The 27,113-nt window shown below is 38.6% G+C and overlaps 1 protein-coding gene across 3 annotated transcripts in view; it reads left to right on the plus strand.

The window, feature by feature from the left end:
• Positions 1–19,179, plus strand: part of IPO11 (importin 11) — a 205,453-nt gene extending 186,274 nt beyond the window's left edge. For all 3 annotated transcript variants that reach the window (XM_086361893.1, XM_086361894.1, XM_086361898.1), the window contains one exon: positions 17,799–19,179. In XM_086361893.1, the coding sequence (XP_086218019.1) occupies positions 17,799–17,963 (165 nt within the window). In that variant the 3' untranslated portion in view covers positions 17,964–19,179. The remainder of the gene's footprint in view (positions 1–17,798) is intronic.
• Positions 19,180–27,113: the final 7,934 nt, after the last annotated feature.

Genomic DNA, 27,113 nt, shown 5'->3' on the forward strand with positions numbered 1-27,113 from the left:
CCAGAGACCATGGACCAGAGATAATCCATCCTCAGTCCATTTTTAGGAATTCCAGATGCACTGACTCCATTAACATTAGAAGAACACTTGTTTTATGACACATGGTTTCGAGTAGTTCATTAAGCCACCGTCAGAAAACTGAACAAACTCTTTATAGATTAAAGAAATCAGCCCTTAATTCTCACCTTTGTTTCCATTTATTAATCTGTCTGTCTGTCTGTCTGTCTGTCTAAAACTAGGAGCCAGAGTTAGGCTTATTAGGTTGTTAAAGTGAGGTAGAATGCAACACATTGGGGAACATGGGCTGTGTCACAGTGAGCGAATCAAGGAAGAGTTTTATAGGGCTTAGAGAGCTAAAGTTTAGTCATAGAATGGTTTTGTCAAAGACTGGTCAGAATTTGTAAGCCAGTCGTTTTGCTGGGACGGTCATTGGTCTTACCTGTAACACAAGTTCATGCAGTTACAGTTCGACCAGTCGTCAGCTTGCTTGACTTGGAGCACGTGGATCTCAATGAGCTGTGTTAAAAGAGTTTGAGCTTAGAGTGCTTGTCTTGCATGCCATGATTTAGGACAGTTTTTCTGTTTGTAAGTCCTGGTACAGTTTTGCAAATAGTGGTCTCTGCTTCCATTCTCAGATTCCCCCTTACAGCTGTTAGTGAGGCTTTATTTTTCCTCTTCACTCCCTTTGACTCGCTTTCTGAAAGATGAAGCGTTGTCTTCTGAGTACCTGTCGATCCAGATCTGCACCGCTGTTTGAGACATCATCACCACATGTTGTTTTCACCTCTTTAATTGTTAGCGATTTGTTAATTTTAACCTTTTTTTTGAACTCTTCTTTTGTTGTGTCTCGTTTTATGGCAGGATTGGAATGGCTGCCCCCACTCTCAAGAAATAATTTCTCATCTTTTTAATGGGCTTATTCCATTTAAACCTTTAACTGGAAATTTTTTGATAAGAGTGAATTGAGCATCAATTTTATATATGTGTTTATACACACACACAAATACATATATGGCTTCTGTCACAAGATTAATCCTAGCCTACCTCTTCTTTACTATTTTGAAATGCTACCTTTATTAGGTACTACATGGCCAGACTTGCATGAATTTGAGAACTCCACATTATAGTCTACATCTCTGCCTATTTTAATTACTATAACCTAACAGTGTATTTTAATACTCATTAATGATTTCTGAGGATATTTTACTTGAAAATTCATCATAATTTTTAAGATAAACTGAACAGTTACTAAAGAATTGTTAATTATCTCAGTCTACAGTGAGAAAAAGGTAGTTACTGGAAAACAGCAAAAATAAAACTGAAAGTCAGAAGCATAAGACTTCTGCTGTTTTGATGCTAAGAATTACAGATTTATTTTCCTTTTAGACTATTTCTTAAATCTTTCTAATTCATACATACATTCACATTATATTCCAGCTAATTCTTCTGAGCAATGCATTGAAAGTAATTGCTTCTTTGTTGTCTCACCCTGTGTGATATGAATAAAGACATAGTTTTATCAATAGCTAAGGTGTGCTATTGTGATTCAAAATCAAATGAAGAAAATATGAGAAAGAACATATCCATTTGTATTAATTTAAAACAATTAAAATGATTTAATTCCGTATAAAGGGATACAAATAAAATATCCTTTCTGATGAAAGAGGATTTGTTAACTAAAGAATTAACAAATTAATTATTTTGTAGGATTTCATTGTATCCTAGCTACTTGAATTCATTTTTACATAAACCACAGCAAAGTGAAATGATTTAAAACAGCTTTCACAATTTTATGCTTTTTTTATATCTAACGTGATAATGTATGTGAAGATCATATTAATAGGTCGTCTGATTTTTTTTGGAACTGTCCCTTTGAAATAAATTACTTTAAAACAGATATAAAAGAAGAAAGCTTTTGTTACAGAAAGTAGCCAAGTGTTATTTTTAACTTTTTTTTTAACTTAAACGAGTTAACTTCTTTCCCACCGCTTTCTTACTGAGCTGGAAGAAATGAAGAAACAGATGACTTTCTTAACCCTAGTCAAAATGGCTTTATGTCATTGTGTGAATTAGGTAGGTTTACATTATTTTAGATACAAACAATGGATCCTTGTTTAATAGTTGTTCCCAACTGAGTGGAACTGCCGCCCCCCCCAACCCCAGGACTTACAACTTTGTCTGAAAGACATTTCTGTTGTCACAAGTCCAGAGAAGTGCTGTGGGTGTTCAGTGGGTAGGAGCCAGGGATGCTGCTAAACATGCTGCGGTACCCAGGAGAAGCAGTCCTTTGTCTTACTTCACTGAACAGTGGGCCGTGGGAGGAATGTCACCCAGACATTTTTTAGGTGCCTACTGTGTATCAGAAAAGAAGCTGGGTTGTAGGGGGCCTGGTATACTCTACGCTAAGTGTGGTAGGCAGAATAATCCTGTTCATCTCCAGGGACATCTGTGCCCTAGTCCCTGGAGCTATGAATATGTTGTGTCCTCCATGACCATGTTTTGTTGCACAGCAAAGTGGAATTCAGGTTGCTAATTGGCTGATCACAAAGGAGATTATTCAGGTGGGTCAAGTGTAATCAACAAGAGTCCATAGAAGCGAAGAGGGAGGCAGGCGGAGAGGGTCAGAATGATGAGTGTCAAAAAGACTCCATCTGCTGTTGCTTTAGAGATGGAGTGAGAAGGCTGCTAGAATAAAAGCCAAGCAAACAGATTCTTACCTAATACCTTCAGAAAGGAAAGCGGGCCTGCTGACACACCTGGATTAGCCCAGGGAGACTCTTCTGGCCTTCTTGCCTGTACGAGCAGAGGCAGTAAGTTGTGGTTGTTACAGTAGCTGTGGAAATTTGGGGATTTGGATTTTATTTGGTAGCAACAGAGAGGCATTAAAAAGTTGTCATCAAAAGAGTGACCTGGTCAGATTTGTATTGTAGAAGATTGTTGTACAATCATATTCTACCATGAATTTGCTAACTCGTATACTGTAACTGTATAAATGATTGGAGGCTGTGAAACTTCAGATACCAATTGACTTTTGTAAATTGGGGTATAAACCCTAAATTCCGCAAGTACGGTCTCCACATTTTCATTGTTATATCCACATTTTGGGGGAAGAAGGCTTTATTATTAATAACTGTTTTTCTCTTTCCTTCGAACTAAAATTATCTGTGTAGATCTTTGACTCATAATTCCTTAGCATACTTTACATTTGAATTTCATAGATGTTCATTTTTTTCTTTAAGAAAATGGCATTATGTAATGTGACTGTTAAACTATAGTCTCTCTTCTTTTGTACATTTTTTACCTTTGTACGTTTCCACAAACTCCAGAATTCTTAACCATGAAGCGTATCCATTAGTCCTTTTATCTTCCCTGACAGACTGCCACTTATGTGGCCCGCTGCACCAAAAATCCATATAGATTTTCTTTTAATTGAAAAAATGTAAGTAGATGTTATAGATGATTTTGTCTTTTATAAACAAAATTGTGTTCTACTTAAAAAAAAAAAGAAAAGGTAATGCACTCTGTCAGAATTTCTCTAAATAAAAGGGGATTTTTTGACTTTGTCGTTTTTTTGATTTGTTTTAAACCTCATTTTTTTTTTTTTTTTTAAGTCACTTCTTGGTTATTTTACAGAATACCTATATGTTCTCACTAAGTTTGGTTATAAAGCCAGTGCTTCTAATGAAATATCCTTTTCTCATTTTTTCATTGTAGACCAGATGTATATGTATTTAAAAAGAAATTCTATCATCTGGTGACTTAAAAAATTTTTTCTGAATAAAAGAAAAAGTAGAGCAGAAAACTTTTGGCAAGAAAAGGTTTGAGATTGTATTTAGCCATACAATGGGGAAGAGGCTTCCAGTGTTATACTTGCCAAGAGAGCTTGATAGCGTTTTCCTACTCCACTCATTTAACTACAGATTAACTGCTTCCACCCACTGAATACTGATGCTATTTGATGTGCCACATCACCAGCTAGCTTTCTTCTGACCTGGGTAACTGAGAGATATATCTTCTCTTTGTTGTCTCTCCTGGCGCCTTCTTTACCTCTCCCCACCTTCTCTATCTTCTCTTTTATCACACATACATACAGTAGCTGTCTCATTTCAAAGAACAAATGATGCAGCAGCTTTTTACCATTTAATATAAAAAATTTTACTACACCATGAATTTTCATGTTACCCTGCCCCCACCACACATTTTACATACAGGTTATATATGTTGGGGGCTTCCCAGGTGGTGCTAGTGGTGAAGAATCTGCCTGCCAGTGCAGGAGACGTAGGAGACAGGGGTTCAATCCCTGGGTCAGGAAGATGCCCTGGAGGGCACAGCAACCCACTCTTGTCTGGAGAATCCCATGGGCAGAAGAGCTTGACTACAGACAGGGGAGCCTGGCTATGGGGTGCGGTCCATAGGGTTGCAAAGTCAGACATGACTAAAGTGACATAGCACACACACACACATGTGTGTAGAATGGTACAAAATGGATTCTCAGTAACCTTTCACTGAATTAGATGCTAGTGTAGCAAATTTCTTTAAACACGTAAGTCAGCAGTTAACATGAACTATTTACTGGCGATTTGGGTGACCTTTGTTCAGGAACAATCCGGCCTTTGATGTTGATGAATTGCTTCTGAAACTTTACTTGTTCCATTTCACTATGAATTTATTCCTTGAATATAAAACAAGAGTAATTCTCAGAGACTGGTACAAGCTCACTTATGGTCTTAAATCCATTGGGTATTGTAGATATTCTGCTTCTGGTTAGTCTGTTTTTATGGAAACGAAATAAATGTTGGTAGGCTAGATTTAAATAAACTCCAATATTAAAAGGTAATAGTGCGACTGATATTTTGAAATGCTTGAATTGTGCTGTTTTCTAAAACCTTGTCGTAGTGTCCCATCTTTGTTAATCACAATGCTGTTGTTTTTTGAGTTTTCCATTTGACTTCCACAGATAACTCAGTCCCGGAGGCATGCTGTGTATTCCTTTGTTTTGTGCCAAGTCTGCCAACTAAAATAAAGACAGAATGTAATTTAAATCGTGCATGATATCATCTCAAGTACTCCAGCAAATTTAGATTAAACAGCCATAGAACAGTATTTCCCTTCCCAGAAACAAGTCATAAAATACGCAAATTCTCTAACAGTTTTGCTATACCAGCCAATGGTCAAGTTGGAAAGTTTTCATTGCTTTCATATTCTGTCATTTTGATAAATTATTGATGATTTACAATTTGATGGATGATAATCCTACTTTTTGAAATAGATTAAGGACACTGACTGGCTCCTTATGCATACAGTAAGCAAAAGGAACTTAAAAATGCTTCACTGAAACTAAAGAATAAAGGAAACCCTGAGGAGTTTCTAGAAATAGATGGTAGTAAATGGGAATTGTTTCATATGCTTTATTCAGTCTGTTACCTCTATTCTTTTTATTTGAATGAATGTAAAAATACAAAGTTTTTTTTTTTTTTTTTTTTAGGTTCACCTGCGATCTTAGGTGGCTTAGATGGTTAAGAATCTGCCTGCAATATGGGATTGCTTGCTTGCTTGCTAAGTCACTTCAGTCATGTCCGACTCTTTGCGACCCTGTGGACTGTAGCCCTCCAGGCTCCTTTGTCCATGGGATTTTCCAGACAAGAATACTGGAGTGGGTTTCCATGCCCTCCTGCAGGGGATCTTCCCAATCCAGGGATTGAACCCAGGTCTCCTGCAGCTCCTGCATTGCAATCAAATTCTTTACCGCTAAGCCTCAATGTGGGAGACCTGGGTTCAATCCCTGGGTCAGGAAGAGCCCCTGGAAAAGGGAATGGCAACCCACTCCATCCACTATCCTTGACTGGAGAATTACATGGATAGAGAACATGGTCCATGGGGTTGCAAAGAGTCAGATGTGACTGAGTGACTAACACTTTCACTTTCTAAGATCTTAATCCTCAAAATTTTTCTATAAGAGGGTTTCTCACTTTTAGATGTACATCAGAATCACCTGGAGAGCTTTTAAAAAAAATCCTGGTGCCTGAAACCAGTTAAATCAGAATTTCTAGAAGTAAGAGTTAGGCATCAGCATTTAAAAAGTTTCTCAGACTGTTCCCAGTGCTGCTAAGCACATTGAACCACCATTCTTTCAGGATTTTTGGTTATATTGCTGAAGATTCTCTTGCTTCCTAGGATTCTTTATTGTGAGTGAAGGGCCTAGCCTGTGCCTAGCACATTCCTTGCATATGGTTGGAGTTTAGTAATATAAATAGAATATTTTGATTTCTATTTAATTGCTCTGAGGGAGAATATTCCATACCAAGAGAGATATAAAGAAATAAGCAGATGTTCTGTTCCTCAGAGCTGGGCTTGAAATAAATACTCGGGTCATCGTTTAAATTGTACATTTCTCTCAAACTTGCTTTCCAAAAGATTTGATGTACCTTATAAGGAAAGGTATAATAGAATAAAACAAGTCTCCATCCCATTCTTTCTAGACATAGCAGTGTAAGATAGTTCCTTTACTTACAAGCTCATCAGATAAAAATTGTAAACTAAATTCCTCAAGGAGCAACCATAACAGTAATTAAAGTAAAAATAAATTTTAAAATAGAATAAAGTAAAACTCTCAGGTGACTCCCTTGGAATTTGGGCTTCACACTGGGTGTAATTAGTGACTAAATTTGCATTGCCAAGCATCATTAATGAAGTGAGTTCTGGTTGGTATCTGCAGGCCTTATCTGCAGGCCTCAGACTCTTTGTTAAGCCACAAAATCAGGAGAATTTATATCCTAAGAGATTTTAGAAATTTTAAATTATTAAGATAAATTGTATTTATTTATTTTTTTAAGATAAATTTTAGAAATTGAGTTACCTTTTAGTGAAGCAATCAAAGGTCAAAAGAGAAGATAATTTTAAACAAGGGATCAAACTAAAGAATTTTAAAAGGCCACGTGGTTAAATACCTTGTTGTAGGCAAATTTTTCTTTTAAGATTTTTGTCCTATTGCATAGCCAGTGTGTTTATACATAATCTGTGAGGTTTTATAGAAAGTATATTATTCTTTAAAAAGATCTTCTGTATTTTTCTCTAAGGTAAGAAACTTTTTCTCTTTAGCAAAATATTATATGAAAAAATGTAACTGTGAATAATTTCTGAAACATTATCATAAAGTGTATGGAGAAAAGTGAACAATGACCCAATATGCCATGTAACCTAAGAAAAATAAAAGATTCAGCTTTACCGAATTCATGCTGAGTGAAACTGAAGATTAATGCAATGGAATGTTTTTTAGTTTTAAGGAATAAAAATCTCATGAAATATACATACATCTTGGTAAGTAGCACCACAGGAGCTAAAAATCTTGTACCAACTTCAGAGACTAAGCACCTTACGGGTCAGTTGTTTTTATATCAGAAAGCTATCATTACCAACAGAAGGACCTTTTTTTTTTTTTAACCAACAGAAGGACATTTATACAGTTCAACCAGAACCATTCTGTCTTACAGTAATAATTTCAATACCAGGGAATTGAACTGCTTGCTTATTAAAGTCCAGTGAATGTACTTTTGAAGTGAGTCAGGTTATTAACACTTCATTTTTTAGGCATTACCTTGGAGTCAGGAAATTCTGGCTAGTTATCTTCTGCTAATAACTGAAAAATGTGAAAAAGTTTGCCTAAAGCTCAACATTCAGAAAACGAAGATCATGGCATCTGGTCCCGTCACTTCATGGGAAATAGATGGGGAAACAGTGTCAGACTATGTATTTCGGGGCTCCAAAATCACTGCAGATGGTGACTGCAGCCATGAAATTAAAAGACGCTTACTCCGTGGAAGAAGTTATGACCAACCTAGATAGCATATTCAAAAGCAGAGACATTACTTTGCCAACAAAGGTCCATCTAGTCAAGGCTATGGTTTTTCCTGTGGTCATGTATGAATGTGAGAGTTGGACTGTGAAGAAAGCTGAGTGCCAAAGAATTGATGCTTTTGAACTATGGTGTTGGAGAAGACTCTTTTTTTTTTTCATTTTGTACATATATATATATATATATATTTATGGAAAATTATTTTTTTAATTTTTTATTTAACTTTACAATATTTTATTGGTTTTGCCATATATCAACATGAATCCGCCACAGGTATACATGTGCTCCCCATCCTGAACCCTCCTCCCTCCTCCCTCCCCGTACCATCCCTCTGGGTCGTCCCAGTGCACCAGCCCCAAGCATCCAGTATTGTGCATCGAACCTGGACTGGCGACTCGTTTCATATATGATATTATACATGTTTCAATGCCATTCTCTCAAATCATCCCACCCTCTCCCTCTCCCACAGAGTCCGAAAGACTGTTCTATACATCAGTGTCTCTTTTGCTATCTCGTATACAGGGTTATTGTTACCATCTTTCTAAATTCCATATATATGCGTTAGTATACTGTATTGGTGTTTTTCTTTCTGGCTTACTTCACTCTGTATAATTGGCTCCAGTTTCATCCACCTCATTAGAACTGATTCAAATGTATTCTTTTTAATGGCTGAGTAATACTCCATTGTGTATATGTACCACAGCTTTCTTTTTTTTTTTTTTTAATTTTTTTTTTAAACTTTACATAATTGTATTAGTTTTGCCAACTATCAAAATGAATCCGCCACAGGTATACATGTGTTCCCCATCCTGAACCCTCCTCCCTCCTCTCTCCCCATACCATCCCTCTGGGTCATCCCAGTGCAATAGCCCCAAGCATCCAGTATTGTGCATCTAACCTGGACTGGCAACTCGTTTCATACATGATATTTTACATGTTTCAGTGCCATTCTCCCAAATCTTCCCACCCTCTCCCTCTGCAACAGAGTCCATAAGACTGTTCTATACATCAGTGTCTCTTTTGAGGTCTCGTACACCAGGTTATTGTTACCATCTTTCTAAATTCCATATATATGCGTTAGTATACTGTATTGGTGTTTTTCTTTCTGGCTTACTTCACTCTGTATAATAGGCTCCAGTTTCATCCACCTCATTAGAACTGATTCAAATGTATTCTTTTTAATGGCTGAGTAATACTCCATTGTGTATATGTACCACAGCTTTCTTATCCATTCATCTGCTGATGGACATCTAGGTTGCTTCCATGTCCTGGCTATTATAAACAGTGCTGCGATGAACATTGGGGTACACATGTCTCTTTCCCTTCTGGTTTCCTCAGTGTGTACGCCCAGCAGTGGGATTGCTGGGTCATAAGGCAGTTCTATTTCCAGTTTTTTAAGGAATCTCCACACTGTTCTCCATAGTGGCTGTACTAGTTTGCATTCCCACCAACAGTGTAAGAGGGTTCCCTTTTCTCCACACCCTCTCCAACATTTATTATTTGTAGACTTTTGGATCGCAGCCATTCTGACTGGTGTGAAATGGTACCTCATAGTGGTTTTGATTTGCATTTCTCTGATAATGAGTGATGTTGAGCATCTTTTCAGGTGTTTGTTAGCCATCTGTCTGTCTTCTTTGGAGAAATGTCTATTTAGTTTTTTGGCCCATTTTTTGATTGGGTCATTTATTTTTCTGGAGTTGAGCTGTAGGAGTTGCTTGTATATTTTTGAGATTAGTTGTTTGTCAGTTGCTTCATTTGCTATTATTTTCTCCCATTCTGAAGGCTGTCTTTTCATCTTGCTAATAGTTTCCTTTGATGTGCAGAAGCTTTTAAGGTTAATTAGGTCCCATTTGTTTATTTTTGCTTTTATTTCCAATATTCTGGGAGGTGGGTCATAGAGGATCCTGCTGTGATGTATGTCAGAGAGTGTTTTACCTATGTTCTCCTCTAGGAGTTTTATAGTTTCTGGCCTTACGTTGAGATCTTTAATCCATTTTGAGTTTTTTTTTGTGTACGGTGTTAGAAAGTGTTCTAGTTTCATTCTTTTACAAGTGGTTGACCAGATTTCCCAGCACCACTTGTTAAAGAGATTGTCTTTAATCCATTGTATATTCTTGCCTCCTTTGTCAAAGATAAGGTGTCCATATGTGCGTGGATTTATCTCTAGGCTTTCTATTTTGTTCCATTGATCTATATTTCTTTGTGCCAGTACCATACTGTCTTGATAACTGTACCACAGCTTTCTTATCCATTCATCTGCTGATGGACATCTAGGTTGCTTCCATGTCCTGGCTATTATAAACAGTGCTGCGATGAACATTGGGGTACACGTGTCTCTTTCCCTTCTGGTTTCTTCAGTGTGTATGCCCAGCAGTGGGATTGCTGGATCATAAGGCAATTCTATTTCCAGTTTTTTAAGGAATCTCCACACTCTTCTCCATAGTGGCTGTACTAGTTTGCATTCCCACCAGCAGTGTAAGAGGGTTCCCTTTTCTTCACACCCTCACATTTATTGCTTTTGGATCGCAGCCATTCTGACTGGCGTGAAATGGTACCTCATTGTGGTTTTGATTTGCATTTCTCTGATAATGAATGATGTTGAGCATCTTTTCATGTGTTTGTTAGCCATCTATATGGGAGAAGACTCTTGAGAGTCCCTTGGACTGCAAGGAGATCCAACCAGTCCATTCTAAAGGAGATCAGCCCTGAGTGTTCTTTGGAAGGAATGATGCTAAAGCTGAAACTCCAGTACTTTGGCCACCTCATGGGAAAAGATGACTCATTGGAAAAGACTGATGTTGGGAGGGATTGGGGGCAGGAGGAAAAGGGGATGACAGAGGATGAGGTGGCTGGATGGCATCACCGACTCGATGAATGTGAGTCTGAGTGAACTCCGGGAGTTGGTGATGGACAGGGAGGCCTGGCGTGCTGCGATTCATGGGGTCGCAAAGAGTTGGACATGACTGAGCAACTGAACTGAACTGAGTCTTACAACCATTTTAATGGAAATATTTCTTAAATTATCATGTGCTTTCTTGAAGGGCAAGAATGGGGGTTAGGCATATGGAAGCAACAGAAAGAACAAAACCAAGAAATTGGAAGTCTGTAGTCTAGTGGCGTCTACTGATGCCATTAGCTTGAGAAGAATCAGCTTTGGATGTGACTCAAAGACTAAGGTTGTCAGTTTTTGTCATTTTGAAATGAACTTGCCAGTCTTACTGATTAGACATTCTCTGTATATAATGAACGTTTTTGTCAACTAATTCAGGCTTCTACAGCAGTTCGTCCCCAAACCATATATCCACAGAGGAGAGTACTTTTTAGTGTAAATCTGTATTTTTAAATAACTTTTAATTGAAGTTTTGTTGGACATAGTTTCCCATGTGTTTGATTTTGTTGCCTCTGTTTCCTGCTGTCACATCTGTGAAATCATTGCCAACGCCAGGGGCATACAGATTTCCCCCTATATTATAAGCATTTTCCAGTTTGAGGTCTTATGTTTAAGTCTTTAATTTGAGTTGACTTTTGTGTGTGGTATAAGGTAAAGGTTTTAGATATGGATATACAGTTTCCCAACACACTTTGTTGAAGAGACTATCCTTTCCCCACTATGCATTCTTGGCACCCTTATTGAAGATGAGTAGGTAGGTATGTGTGTGTGGATTTGTTTCTGATCTCTCTGTTCATTTCCATTGCTCTGTCTATTCATCATAGTACTGGAAATCCTAGCTGGAGCAATTAAGCAAGAAAAAGAAATTAAAGACATACAAATTGAAATGATAGAAGTAAAACTGTTCATATTTACAGATGACATGATCTTATATAGAGAAACCCCTGAAGACACTGTTAAAAAAAATACTAGACCTAATTAATGAATTTAGTAAAGTTGTAGGATACAAAATCAATGTGCAGAAATTCAGTGTGTTTTCTATATGCTAATAATTATCTAAAATGGAAATTAAGAAAACTAAGAAATTTAGAAAAAATTTAGAAATTAAGAAAAAAAATCAAGAAATTAAAAATTTACAATAGCCTCAAAAAGTTTAGGCATAAACTTAACTAAAGAAACAAAAGACTTGTATGCCAAAAACTATAAAATATTCACAAAATAATTTAAAAACACAAATAGATATCCATGTTTATGGATTGGAAGGCTTAATATTGTTAAGACATCCGTACTACCCAAAGCAATTTACAGATTCAGTGCAATTCCTATCAAAATGTCAATGGCAGTTTTTATAGAAATGAAAAACACCATTCTAAAATTCATATAAAACCATAAAAGATCTTGACTGGCCAGCCAAGACAGTCTTGAAAAAGAACAAAGCTGGAAGCATCACATGCCCTGATTTCAAAATATATTACAAGGCCACAGTAATTAAAATGGTATGGTACTGGCATAAAGATAATCTTTTTAGTTTGGAATAGTTTTAGGTTTACAGAAAAGTAACAAAGATAGTACAGAGTATTCTCATGCACCCTTCACCTAGTTTTCCCAAAGTCAACATCTTATATTACCATTGTACATTTATCAAAGCTGAGAAACCCACTTTGGTACATTACTATTAACTAAACTCCAGACTTTATTTAAATTTCACTGGATTTCTGCTCACGCTCTTAGTTGTAGGATTCAATCCAGAAGACCGCATATTGCATCTTGTCTGGTTCAGATTTTTAATAGTCTTCTGTTTCTTCTCATTGTTCCCAATATTTCCATGTTGTCAGTTGAACCTCAATGTTGATGCCTTTGTTTTCCTTGTAGCAGGTTTTTATCTCCTCAGATTTGTGCATCTCAGCAAAGGTAATCACACCTGTTGGAATATGTTTGGGAAAGAAGAATAAATAATTTGATTTTGTAAGATTCTTCTATGAATGATTTGTTTAAATTTGGGCATATAGGTGCCAAAGTATTCTGATCATTCATCTTTAGAAGTTAACTCCTTGCCTCCCAGTGTATTCTTGGTCATTGAGGTTGCCAGATTAATGATCTCTCTGGTTTATAAACTGTACTGTTCATATCCTCTAGTGATAACATCTTGTAAAACTACAGCTTCACAGCCAGAATGTTGAAATTAATGAATCAAGATTTGGAACCCTTTTACAATTAAAGCCACTTCCCTCTTGGCCACGACCCCTCCTTTTGGTAGATGTTATGAGTGAGTTCTATTGAAAATTGGCCATTTTTAATATTATGAGACTCTGAGTCTTATTTAAACCTTCTGTTTTAACTGGTTTTTTCTGATCCTGTTCTGGCAGGAGAAGTAGATGTGCCACTTTGTTACTGCCAGGTAGGGGAAGAAGGCCTTGTTCCCCACAGAGCCTCCACTGATGCCTCCTGAGGTGAGAAAGGAGAGAGTTCAAGGTCCCCAAGGGGGACATGGGAGAGGGTCGAGTCCTCGTAATAGCGCAGTGTGAGTGGGCCACAGTTTACTCAGCGGTGCTTGTCTGAAGTAGAGCAGTTATTGTCTAAGTGTTTTTGTCTTGCTGTGTGGTCCCTTTCCTGGTCCTTTGGCTAGAGATCTTGTAGATATTTTGTTGGAGATTTCTGTGCTCATTGGTGTTGCCAGGTGCTGGCTTCTTCAGCCCCAAATCTGGAATTTATTAGGCAAAAAGAAAGAGCACTCAACACTGTGTTGTTTCTTGGGTGCTGGGCTCCCTGGTCTGCCTTCTCTCTACCCTTTGGAACCTCCTTATGTTTGTTTATGTATAATGTCCAGAATCTTCCTAGTTCCAGTTTACTTACTACATTAGAAAACTATTTTCTAGAGAACATACCACTTGGTAAACATGGTAGGCATTCTGTGTATTTTCACATTAAATCAGATAATTAATTATGTTAAGTGGACATTATTTGTGTAAAAGTAATAGTTTTAAAAATGTTGTTAGTGATTTCAGGGTCTCTTATTTTAGTAACTACAGGCATTTTGGGGCTTTCCAGGTGACTCTAATGATAAAGAATCTGCCTGGGATGCAGGAAAGGCAGGGTCAATCCCTAGGTCTGGAAGATCCCATGGAGAAGGACGTGGCAACCCTCTCCAGTATTCTTGCCTGGAGAATACCATGGACAGAGGAGCCTGGTGGGCTACAGTCCATAGGGTCACAAAGAGTGGGACACTACTGAAGTGACTTAGCACACACACGCATAGGCATTATTACATTCAAAAAAATAATATCTGGATTTTTTTGTGTGCATGTGCCGTGATAATTCCTCTCTATGGAATCATTTGGTCAATCTGTTTTATTTCTTCAAAATAAGGTATTAACAGCCATGATTAGTGAATGTCTACCACAAGCCAAAATAGACATTTATTTGCTAATGTGTATTTTTTTATAATGAAATATAGTGTTGTTGTTGTTTTTGTTAAAGATCCTTTGAGGTATACAGTTAGGGCTTCCCAGGTGGCTCAGTGGTAAAGAATCTGCCTGCAGTGCAGGAGACTCGGGTTCAATCCCTGGATCAGGAATATACTCTAGAAGGGAAAATGGCAACCCACTCCGGTATTCTTGCCCGGAAAACCCCATGGACAGAAGAGCCTGGTGGGCTACAGTGCACGGGGCTGCAGAGTGGGACGTGACTGCCGAGCCCACGTGGCACGTGCAAGGTGTGCAGTTAGTGATTCTGTGTGTGTTTTTAATTCCTTCTTCCCGCCACAGCTGTCCTTACAAAGCAGATAAATGTTTTTAATCTTCTCATGACTGATCAATACACTTTTGAAAAATACACTGATGTAGTGTTCTGGTGGGGTTTTGTTACTGTCAGTCATCAGTTGTGTCTGACTGTTTGCGACCCCGTGGACTGCAGCACGTCAGGCTTCCCTGTCCTTCACCATCTCCCAGAGCACACTCAGACTCATGTCTATTGAATCGGTGATGCCATCCAACCATCTTATCCTCTGTCCCCTTCTCCTTCTGCGTTCAATCTTTCCCAGCATCAGTGTCTTTTCTAATGAGTTGGCTCTTTGCATCAGGTGGCCAAAGTATTGGAGCTTCAGCTTCAACATCAGTCCTTTCAGTGAATATTCAGGAGTGATTTCCTTGAGGATTGACTGGTTTGATCTTATATTTGAAGGGACTGTCAAGAGTCTTCTCCAACACCACAGTTCAAAACCATCAATCCGTTGATGCTCAGACTTCTTTAAGATCCAAATCTCAGATCCATACATGACTACTGGGAAAAGCCATAGCTTTCACTATACAGACCTTTGTTGGCAAAATAATGTTTCTGCTTTTTAATATGCTGTCTATGTTTGTCATAGCTTTTCCAAGGAACAAGCATCATTTAATTTCATGGCTGCAGTCACCATCTGCAGTGGTTTTGAAGCCCAAGAAAATAAAGTTTGTCACTGTTTCTGTTGTTTCCCCATCTATTTGCCATGAAGTGATAGGACTGGTGATCCCATCATCAAACGAAGATGCCATTATCTTAGTTTTTTGAATGTTGAGTTTTAAGCCAGCTTTTTCACTCTCTTTTTTCCCTTCATCAAGAGGCTCTTTAGTTCCTCTTCACTTCCTGCCATAAGGGTGGTATCATCTGCGTATCTGAGGTTATTGATATTTCTCCCAGCAATATCAGCTTCTGCTTCATTTAGTCTGGCATTCCTCATGATGTACTCTGTATAGAAGTTAAATAAGCAGGGTGACAATATACAGCCTTGACATTCCCCTTCCCCAATTTTGAACCAGTCCATTGTTCCATGTCCGGTTCTAACTGTTGCCTCTTGACCTGTGTACAAGTTTCTCAGGAGGCAGGTAAGGTGGTCTGGTATTCCCATTTCTTTAAGAATTTTCCACAGTTTGTTGTCATCCACATGGTCAAAGGCTTTAGTGTAGCCAGTGAAGCAGAAGTACATGTTTTTCTGGAATTCTCTTGCTTTTTCTATCATCCAACAGATGTTGGCAATTCAATCTCTGGTTCCTATGCCTTTTCTGAATCCAACTTGAACACCTAGAAGTTCTCGGTACACATACTGTTGAAGTCTAGCTTGAAGAATTTTGAACATTACTTTGTTAACATATGAAATAAGTGCAGTTGTGCAGTAGTTTGAACATTCTTTGGCATTGCATTCTTTGGTACTGGAATGAAAACTGACCTTTTCCAGTCCTGTGGCCACTGCTGAATTTTCGTTTCTTTCTTTATTAGTCTGTTGGAAATTAAAGTGGAGATGTGATAAGCTAACTGCTTTCAGTGTCATATAGCAAATTGAAACTGCTTTTAAACCAGACTGTTAAGCTTTGCTTCAGTAATTGGAGTGACTTGTTGAACATCAGCTTGAAGCCCAGTTTCTTTTCACTCATATTGTAGCAGATGGCTTTAGCTAGAGATAACTCATGATGTTTCAACAAAGTTCACAGCCTCTTTAGTAAGAGGTCTATTTCCTAGTCATTAAAGTAATATTGAACATCATTGCATGTTGCTTAGGAGAGCATGTATTTTTAAATGTTCAATTTCTGTACATTTTGTAGAATGATATCTTCAGGCTTGTCAGTTCTTACTGTTCTTTCTCCTACCCAATTTCCTGAAGAATGAGTATTAAAATTACCCCTGCCATGAATTTACTCTGTAATTCTGGAATAGTCACATAAGGAATTCAGTTTCACATTCGTGGCTCCTATGTATCTGCCTCTCAGTTACATTTTCTATGTGTGGTCATTATTTTAAAATCTACTTACATTGCTCAGACAGAAGATCTGACTCAGCTACTTCACCTGCATAGAATTGAGCCCCAGTAAAGAAGGAGAATTTCTCACACAGAAACTTTACTTAAAGCCTTGTACATGTTCAGCATTATTGATAATGAGAGCAATATACAGCTTAAAGCAAAGATGTGTTATTTTCAGTTCTTGAATTTTAAGTAATGTAAATATTGACGATACCAGTGTTAACAGTGTCACAAGCTGAAAACTCATAGACCTTTTAAGTTGGTACAAACCATAGGAAAAACAACTTGATAGTATGTATCAAGAGTCATAAAATTATGTATGTACTTTAGTAATTCTTCTAAAATTGTGGTAGATATCTTCAAGAAATAATCTGAAATGTAGAGGAAAGGCTGTATATGTAGTAACATGGAACATTATTCATGAAAGATCATTCAGCAAAATTATAGTTAAAATTGCAAAAAAAAAAAATTGCATTTAAATTAGACTGATTACTTCAACACGCCTATAACAAAAAAAAGACAAATATATTTAGAATCCTTAAATGTATTAGAGTACAGTTTTTTGTGTGATAATTTTAAGTGCAAACAGCAATATTAATTGTGTATTTATATGTACGTAGGTGCATGCCACAGGCCAGAGAGGCCAGAATGTTTTCTCTCGTGATTGTTATCTTCAGGAAGTGGATGGATGGGTTCTTTTTAATTTAATTGTATTTCTTTTGTTTTTCAAATACTTCAACAGGAGAGGAGGAACACATTTGGGTTGTTAAAATCTATTTTTACTAATTATTTTTCTTTCTCTTTTTACCCAGAAGAATATACACATATATAAGTTACATATCAATCCAAGACAAGGCAGTGTCTCCTTTGTCAGTCCTGAGGGCCTCACTAAGCTGCCACAGTAAAGTCCCTGCTCTTCCTATGAGGCAGCCTGGACAATCATGTTAAAACTGTTTAAATGCTCTTTGGCACATTCTGTTTCTTTTAGGGTACTTTCCACCAGGTTTTGATTCTTTACATGGGTGAGCTGTTGAGAAATTGGGCTAATCAGACGACCGTGCTCAGAGGCCCAGGGGACTGAGGAATTCCATTCACCGAGTCTAAACTCACTGAATGAAGTTTCTTTGGCAGCCCTTTCCATGGGGAGGCTGTGTTCGAGTCCATTGGAAGAAGGGTGGCAGAGGCACTTCAGCTGCTGTGAAAGGAATTACAAAGAATTGAGTCACTCAGGGAAAAGGGCCTTGTTTTGCCTCTGTGACGCAGTGTGGCTCCTCTCTGTCCCACAGCTGGCCCTGAAGGACCCCGTGCACACCGTGTCCCTGCAGCAGTTCATCTACGAGAAGCTCAAGGCCCAGCAGGAGCTGCTGGGAGAGCAAGGCTTCCAGTCCCTCATGGAGACGGTGGACACCGAGATCGTCACCCAGCTGCAGGAGTTTCTGCAGGGCTTCTGAGGGCGTGAGCCGTGGCTGAGGAGGCCAGCGTGCCGCCTTGTGTGCAAGCCTGCTGGGATGATGGAGAGATCCCTTGTGTAAGAAGCAAAGAGACGCAAAGACCACGCCTTTTTTTTACTACAAAAATTCAGTGAATAAATGTAATTCCTACATAACTAAAATCACAAACCTATTCCTCAAAAGAATTTAATTTTATATTTATAAGGGGCCCTGTGTTTACTAGAGATAGATTTGACAACAATAGCTGCTTAGTTTCCTGTTAAGAGAAGAAACTGTTTGTTACCTTTTAATCATGTGCTCTTAACACTTGAGAAGAAGAAGGTTTAATGTCTGAGATGTTTTACAGCAAGCAAAATTAGTTAAATTTGGCTGCCTTATCCCTTTTTTAAGCTAATGAGACTACAAGTTTGAAAAGTAACAATGCTGTTCAGGTGATACAATTAAAGAAATGTGTGTACCAGGCAGAAATATACAAATAGTGACAGATATACATTACTGAGATGATCTTGCCAGGGAGTTGCTTTCAACTGACATAGAGATATGTTTTATCAGACAGATGCTTTTATTTTCATTCTAGTAATTTGATATGGGAATTAGTAAAGACTTTTTTTTCCTTGTGTTATTTTCACTAATTACATTTAGTCTTTAAATGCACGTTGTAAGGCCCACAGAAGTGAATCTGTGGCACTGCAGTGCCAGGTGGGAGACATCTGGTCGTGGTTTGGTCCTGGTTCCTTTGTTACTCCTGGAGGCCAGGAGCCCTGTGAACACCGAGAGGAACTAACAGCCCACAGACCCCCCTCTGCCGTGACGTGGCTGTGACAGGCTGTTCAGCACTTACTCATCTTGGGTTCCTCGGTGCAGGGGTGCCCGTGGGGGGCTAGCAGCAGTCCCCCAGGGTACCAAAACTGATGTGATGAGTCTTCCTTCCTTATTCCTCCTACATGCAGTACCAAAAACGGGGAAAAGGAGAAAAAAAAGCCTTACTTTGTTCTACTTGCCATTGACTATAAAGAACCTTTAAAGCATTTTAAAGAAAATATTCAAAAGCAAGGTTGGAAAATGTCTGATCTTTCTATAGAAAGTTGGGTACAGTATGTAACTGCAGGAAACCCACTGCCCCTTTGTAAGTCGTGGAGCCCAAAATGTATGGAAATATTTGATGTTTTCAGCTAAAGAAAGAAAAATATGGTCCAAATTAAATTTTCCAAAGATACCTCACCTTTGATTTGCCTGATTATTTTTCCTGCCTTACAAAAAATGAGTTGGTAAGAATGGCCCAGTGAATTTTGAAGATAGGTTTTCTTTCATAGTCTGGTGTTGACTCTGTCTTAGTAGGCGGCAGTCCTTCAGGTAGCAAATCCTAGTAACCCTTTCAGTTTTTCTTTTCATTTAAGAACCGGAACTTCTTTAATCTGATGTTTCTTTTCTTTTTTTAATTTTATTTTATATAGGCGTGAAGTTGATTAACAGTGTTTTGTTAGTTTCCAGTGTACAGCAAAGTGATTCAGCTATACATGTGCAACCTTTTTCAAATTCTTTTCCCATTTAGGTTATTACAGAGTATTGAGGTCCTTTTTGGTTGTCCGTTTCCAATATATAGCAGTGTGTATGTGTTAGTCCTAAACTCTGAGTCTGCCCTCCCTGCCAGCCCACCCTTCCTCCCTGGTAACCGTAAGTCTGAGTCTGTTTCTGTTTTGTAAGTAAGTTCATTTGTATCATTTTTTAAAGATTTGGCATGTAAGCAATATCATCATTTGTCTTTCTGTCTGACTTACTTTACTAGTATGATAGTCTCCAGGTTCATCCATATTGCTGCAGAAGGCATTATTTCACTCTTTGAATTTCCGAGTACATACACAACCCCAGTCCTGTGGATTTCCTGCGATTAAACCCTACTGGCCTTCAAAGTCAGACTCTCTGGGGTATCCTCCTCCCGTTTCCAGAATCCTAGGCTTGGAAGCCTCATGTGGAGCTCAGAACTTTCTTTTTTTCTTTTTTTTTCAGTAAGAGCTTCCAAAAAATCTCAAGCCTGGTGTATTTTTAGAAGTTCACCTACAGCTTGATTTTATTTTATTTTTTATTTTTTTAAATATAAATTTATTTATTTTAATTGGAGGTTAATTACTTTACAACATTGTATTGGTTTTGCCATATATCAACATGAATCCGCCACAGGTATACATGTGTTCCCCATCCTGAAACCCCCTCCCTTCTCCCTCCCTGTACCATCCCTCTGGGTCGTCCCAGTGCACCAGCCCCAAGCATCCTGTATCCTGCATCAAACCTGGACTGGTAATTCGTTTCTTATATGATATTATACATGCTTCAATGCCATTCTCCCAAATCATCCCACCCTCTCCCTCTCCCACAGAGTCCAAAAGACTGTTCTATACATCTGTGTCTCTTTTGCTGTCTCACATACAGGGTTATTGTTAACATCTTTCTAAATTTCTTTGTCTTTGGATGTAGGGGTTTTTTTTTTGGTCGATTCCAACTTTTTTTTTTTTTTTAATGTGGTTGTTCAGCAGTTGTACTTTTGGTGTTTCTGTAAGATAGGGTGAGCCCATGTCCTTCTATTCTGCCATCTTGCCTCCTCCCTCCTATGATATTTCTTTATCATTACTACTCAGTCCCCAGAACTGGCCTAAGAATGATAATTTCTTTTGTTGATTTAATTATTTTCATTTGAGACACTGTTCCCATTAATGTTTTCAGAAATGCACATACATACTCCCATTTTTCACTTACAGTAAAATACTCATCTTTCCAGTTCCTGACAGATTTCATTACAGTGTTATGGCAAATGTTACTGAAATAGCCACCTTGCAAAAAAAGAAAAAAATATCTCTGGGAAAGAGTTTGTTTTGGTTCATTTTTTTAAACTCAATGTTTAAAATAGGCTCAGAAAAAAAGAAAAATTCTTGTATTTTTAACTGCTCAATTAAGAGATAAAATGTAATTATTGATTTACAGAATTCTCTCCATTAATGCAGCTTCATATCAAATGTATTAAGTTTTGGACAGACAACTCAGCCAGGCCTTGGGTTGAACTGCTCTTCCTCATATAAGGTAATGATCATTTCTATTTCATAAACATACTCCTTTTCTATTTATTTTTTACTACAGAGACTTCTCCTGGCCCTCTGACAAAGGTCCATGTGGCCAACAGTAAACATTTTAGAGTTTTTGTTATAACTGGTTCCTGCTGCTTCTTTCTCCTACCAGTCATGTTGGAGAAGCCATATCATTAGATGGTAAAATATTCGTGTTTCAGATTCCCTTGAAAGATCTTCACCTTAGATCTTTATTTTCCCTGTTCCTTTATTCAACTAATGTTTGTTGAGTTCCTGTTTTATACCATACTTCTTTGCTAAATTCTGGGTTTAGAATAGGCTACTTACCTCATGAAGTTTTACAATCCAGTGAGAACACACATGTGCCAATGTAATAGGTGGAAATCATGGTTCTAATGGAAATGTTTGTTCAGGAGCAGTGGGCGTGCAGGGGAAGGAGGTCTTTCACAAAAGAGGATGATGTTGGCACTTTATTATTTGATATCCCTTAAAAAATTGTTCTCAAATAGCATTGTGTCATAAGGTTATTTAAAAAGTAAATGGCTCTGTACTGGAATTGGGCTTCTCTCTGATTCCAGACTTAGAGCTATTTGACATATAAAATAAGTCATCAGTGAGATTTTGGAAATGCTAGAATTCTGTAGCCTCACAACTAATTCCTAATTCAGTGAATTAAAACATAAGGCTCACCTTGTTAGGGTAATAGTTTTCTGTTCTGTTTCTTCATATCTTATAAATCTCAAGTGAGTAGAAATTTAAAAGTTGTTAGAGAGCTGATGAAGGGAAGACCAGAGACGCTTGTCACAGAAAATAGTATTTTCTTCCTCCAACTTTGAGAAACAAAAAAAAGGTAACCTATAGAAGCTTGGAATGCATAGTACAGCAAACATCAGTATACCTTTCATCTGGATTCATCAGATTGTTCCATTTTGACACATTTACTCTCTCCCTACATATACACATACACAAATGGATATATGCTTTTGCTAAATCATTTGTAAGTTACAGATACTTCACCCTCAGTTACCTCTAAGACTGGTATTTCTCTACACATCCTCTAATACACCATTGTATACCTAAGGAAATTAATCCAGTAATATCAAATAGTTCGTATTTCAGTTTTCACAAATGCCCCAACGGTATCTTTTATATCATGCTTGATTTATGATCTCAACATTTATACAGTGCATTCGGCGCTTTCGTTTTTAAGTCTACAATAGTCCTTTTTTTCATGTCATTGGCTCTTTTGAAGAATCTGAGGCAGCCGTTTTGTAGAACCTCCATCTGTCTGCAGTGTTCTAATCGTTTCCTGGTAATTGGATTCAGGGTAACATTTGTGGCAGCGAGACTCCCTCGCCGTGTCCTTGCCGTGGTGTCCATCAGGACTCGCGGTGTCCGACTGTGTCTGTTGCTGCTGCTGCAGTGGATAAGCTGGTGCTCATCAGGCCTCTCCATAGTGTTGCAAAGACCTTCCAGCACTAGAAATTTCCAGTGGTGCTTTTGGTTTTTGTGTTTTGTTTTTTTTTAACCTTAAAATTCTTAACCTCTACTAGCCTATCTTTTCATTTACAGCAACTTCTGCGGTTTTATCTTAACCTGGATGAGTCACTGACTAAGCTATGGGGAAGGTATATTGAACCTGGAGTACGTTTCATCAACCTCCCCAAGTGTCGTAAGCTCCCTTTTTGTTACGGCACACATCAGCTAAGTGCCATCTCTTGCTCTTTCCTTCTCTCTTTCTCCCCTGCCCCCTTGTGTTTTTAAGAACTATGTAGATCTTTGTGAACACTTATGTAACCTTAATTCATATGCCACCTAAAAATGAAGAAATAAAGGTAAGCACTGCCTTTTCTTTTTTGTTTTTGGATTTGCCAACTGTTTTGTAAACAGTTGGCAAATATGCAACACTATGCTTTTTTCAACACTTCACAAATACTTCATTATCGTATTTGGTCTGCACTTAAAAGGCAGATACATGCCACACTTGAGAGCATTTTCTTTTAGTGTGGCTTAGGATGAAAAGCAGTACTTTATCAGCTGACGAAATGGGGAGAGGAAAAATAATTATTGCTTTTATGTGAAGCTCTGATTTTGGTATCTCCATAGAACCGTGACACCTGAAACAGCAGTTCAAAGTTAACTTTTTCCTCTTAAGAAGAAAGTGCATTGTGTCCCCAACACATCCAGGTTAGTATAAAGAACCTGATGTGCCATGACAGCCCTGTGCAGCTGTCTGAAGCTGAGCTTTCAAGCAATTGAGGCAAATACTCTGGAAAAGGGTTTTGCTGTTGGTCTGAATTTCCCTGATTTTGCTTCTGGGCAGTTGAACTCCTGGCCTAGGGGACTTCTTTTGGTCTGAAGCACTTGGATAAAATTCAGAACTGAGAGTCATTGACTATATTTTCTCTAGAATCCTTTCTTACTGAAACAAGTAGAGAGTTTTCAATTAGCCAAAGATCTTTAACAAGCAAGATTTTCTCCTTGTTCCAATTAATGCCTGCATCCAGCTCATCTGGGCCTGTTGGAATTTATTTAGCCAAGCGTGTTTTGAAGAACTGTCTAATCCAAGAACAAATGGATCAATGTCTGGTCATCCAGCCCTTTTTCCCTTCAAAGTGAAACATTGATTTTCATGCCACTTTAATTTCCCAGTAGGGCAAAAATAGAATGCAAGTAACCGTTAGAACAGGTAGGAGTCTAGTGAGGCTTAAAGCACTGGTATCTGTCTGCCACTCGGCATATGGTTTTAAATCTGGAAATTAACCTTATGACTGGAAGTCTGCTGGTTGGGGGTTTTTATTGCAAGGAGTTAAAGCAGGCACACATTCTCCAGTGTTCTTGCCTGGAGAATCCCACGGACAAAGGAACCTGGCAGGCTGTAGTCCAAAGGGTGGCAAAGAGTCAGACTGAGCAGCTAAGCACACAAAGCAGGAAGGTCTGGAGATAAACTGTGAGTAGACCTGCAAGTGAGCTTTTTCTTTTCCCCACAGCTCTGCCCTGAAGCAAGATCAGTATCTCATTTCCAAGGAGGCAGGTGTCTACATAGAGCTATTTGGGCTAGCCCCAAAGGTGCTCCCCACCCCCCCACCCCCCCGCCCCCGCCCCCGCTTCCTTTTTTAATGAATGTTGCAGCTTAAGTGACTTCCCTAGTAGCTCAGCTGGTAATGAATCCACCTGCAATGCAGAAGACCCTGGTTCAGTTCCTGGGTCGGGAAGATCCACTGGAGAAGGAAGAAGCTACCCACTTCAGTATTCGTCTTCTCTAGTGGCTCAGCTGGCAAAGAATCTGCCCACAATGCGGGAGACCTGGGTTCAATCCCTGTGTTGGAAAGATCCCTTGGAGGAGGGAAAGGCTACCCACTCAAGTATTCTGGCCTGGAGAATTCCGTGGACTGTATAGTCCATGGGCTTGCAAAGAGTCGAACGCAACTTAAGCAGTAATCTAGAAGATCAAAACTTGTTGATTGTTAGGGAAGTTGTAGCTCATAAATATGTTAACTGAGCTTAGAAGTGTATCGACAGCCAACCAGCCAGCAAAGGAAAGTCTATTGACAGTTCTGGAGGTAATCACAAACTAATCATGAGTTCTATTAGCCAAGGAAGGCAGCTCGGTTTTGTTTTTGGGTTGCAGTGCACATGTCTTGTGCTGTCTCTGGCAGTGAAATCAATACTGTGAAATGACCTTTCCTTCAGCCTGGTGCATTCTTTACTCACAGTGCGTTAGATGTGCTGAACCATGTGAGCAAATCCAGTATTTTATTAAACTTACTAGATAAGCCTGCTTTGGTAGCTAATAACATGGAAGTATGGAAATCCCAACTTACTGCCGAAAATTCATTAGGGAATTGATTATTTTTATACCTTTCAAAGGGCTCCTTGTAGATATATATAAAGGAAGAAGGGAGGTGTTTTATTTTTTTGTTTGATGTTTGTTTTATTTTAATGTTTTTAGTTAAAGAATTTCAGAGCAGGAAGGGAATCAGAGAGAGGAGATCTATTCTGGGCATCTATTCTAACCTTACCATTTCACAGGTGAGGAAATACACCCGGAAAGGTGAGGCCTGCAGCCTTAGGTTCCTAGCACCTCTTCCAATTTCAATTATATTTCTTTTTAAAAAATGTTAATCATGGAACTTCCTTGGTGGTCCAGTGGTTAAGACTCCACACTTTAGTGCAGGAGGCACAAGTTCCATCCCTTGGTGGGTAACTAAGATCCCTTATGCCTCATGGCAAAAATTTAAAAGAAAAAAAAATTTTTTTTTAATTTTTTAAATTAAAAGATAGTAGTAAAAATAAAATGTTAATGGCCTAGGTTTACAATTTGTGTTTTTACTGAGCTAAAGTGAAAGAAAGAAAGTAGTGAAGTCGTGCAGTCGTGTGTGACTCTTTGCGATCCCCTGGACTGTAGTCTACCAGGCTTCTCTGTCCATGGGATTTTTCAGGCAAGAGTACTGGAGTGGGTTGCCATTTCCTTCTCCAGGGGATCTTCCGGACCCAGGGATCAAACCCAGGTCTCCTGCATTGCAGGCAGATGCTTTACCGTCTGAGCCATCAGCGAAGCCCCTTACTGAGCCAAGTTCACCTTCAAATAACACTGTTCCTGTGTAGTGTAGGTGCCTTGTAGCAACGTGCCCAGCTCTCCCATCCCACCTTAGGACGTTGCTGTCACTCTTCAGTCATCTCTGCGCTGTAAAATCACTCGGTACATTGTTACTTTAAACAGTTACTTTTCAGATCAATTAAGAATTAAAAAAAAAACAAACAGAAGTTGAACTTTACCTTCATTTATTTCTTCAGTAATCATCCTTTATTTATGTGGATCTAAATTTCTGACATAAAATTTTCCTAACCATCGCAACTTAACTCTAACCCTCTTTAACATTTCTTTGCAGGGCAGGCCTATCGAGGATGAATTGTCTCAGTTTTTACTTGCTTAAGAAAGTCTTTATTCTTCACTTGTGGAGGATACTTTTACCAAAAGTGGGATTCTAGGCTAGTATTTCTTCTTGCTTTCACAGTATTTGAAACACAGTCCCCTGTTGTTGTTATCCATGATATTCTATAGGTAAAATGGTTTTCCCTCCTCCTCTGACTTTCGATTTTTCTCCTTGGCTTTGCTCTTCTGATGATTAAATATGATATGCATAGTTTTCAGTTTTCTGTTTACTTTTATTGGTATTTTTGACTTCTGGCATTCACTTTTGATTCTTTCTTAGAATTTCAATCTCTCTGCTTATTCATCTGTTCATGCATGTTGTCTCTTTCATTAGAGCCCTTGACATACTAATGGTCAGATCAGATCAGATCAGTCGCTCAGTCGTGTCCAACTCTTTGCGACCCCATGAATCACAGCACAACAGGCCTCCCTGTCTATCACCAACTCCCGGAGTTCACTGAGACTCACGTCCATCGACTTAGTGATGCCATCCAGCCATCTCATCCTCTGTCGTCCTCTTCTCTTCCTGCCCCCAATCCCTCCCAGCATCAGAGTCTTTTCCAATGAGTCAACTCTTCGCATGAGGTGGCCAAAGTACTGGAGTTTCAGCTTTAGCATCATTCCTTCCAAAGAAATCCCAGGGCTGATCCCCTTCAGAATGGACTGGTTGGATCTCCTTGCAGTCCAAGGGACTCTCAAGAGTCTTCTCCCAACACCACAGTTCAAAAGCATCAATTCTTCGGCGCTCAGCCTTCTTCACAGTCCAACTCTCATAATGGTAGCTGTTTTAAATCCCCTGAGAATTCTAACATCTATATTATATACAAGAGACTTCCCTGGCAGGCCAGTGGTTAAGACTACACTCTCAAGGCAGGGACCCAGCTTCCATCACAGGTCAGGGAACTAAGATCCTATATCCTACATGGCACAGCCATGAATAAATAGGTAGGTAGGTAGATAAAAATACAATATATGTGAATCTCATTCTGATGCTTGCCTGAGAGCTCTGATTTCTTGCTTGATCATAGATCTTGATCTGTCTGTTTTGCTTGCCTTTAGCATGCCTTTTAATTTTTGGTTGAACGCTGGACGCACTGTGTTGAGTGATAGGAATTGAGATAAATGGTCTTCTAATGT

This window comes from Bos grunniens, chromosome 20, assembly GCF_055505025.1.
Source record: "Bos grunniens cultivar Pamir isolate PY7600 chromosome 20, Bosgru_T2T1.0, whole genome shotgun sequence".
NCBI classification, from domain to species: domain Eukaryota; kingdom Metazoa; phylum Chordata; class Mammalia; order Artiodactyla; family Bovidae; genus Bos; species Bos grunniens.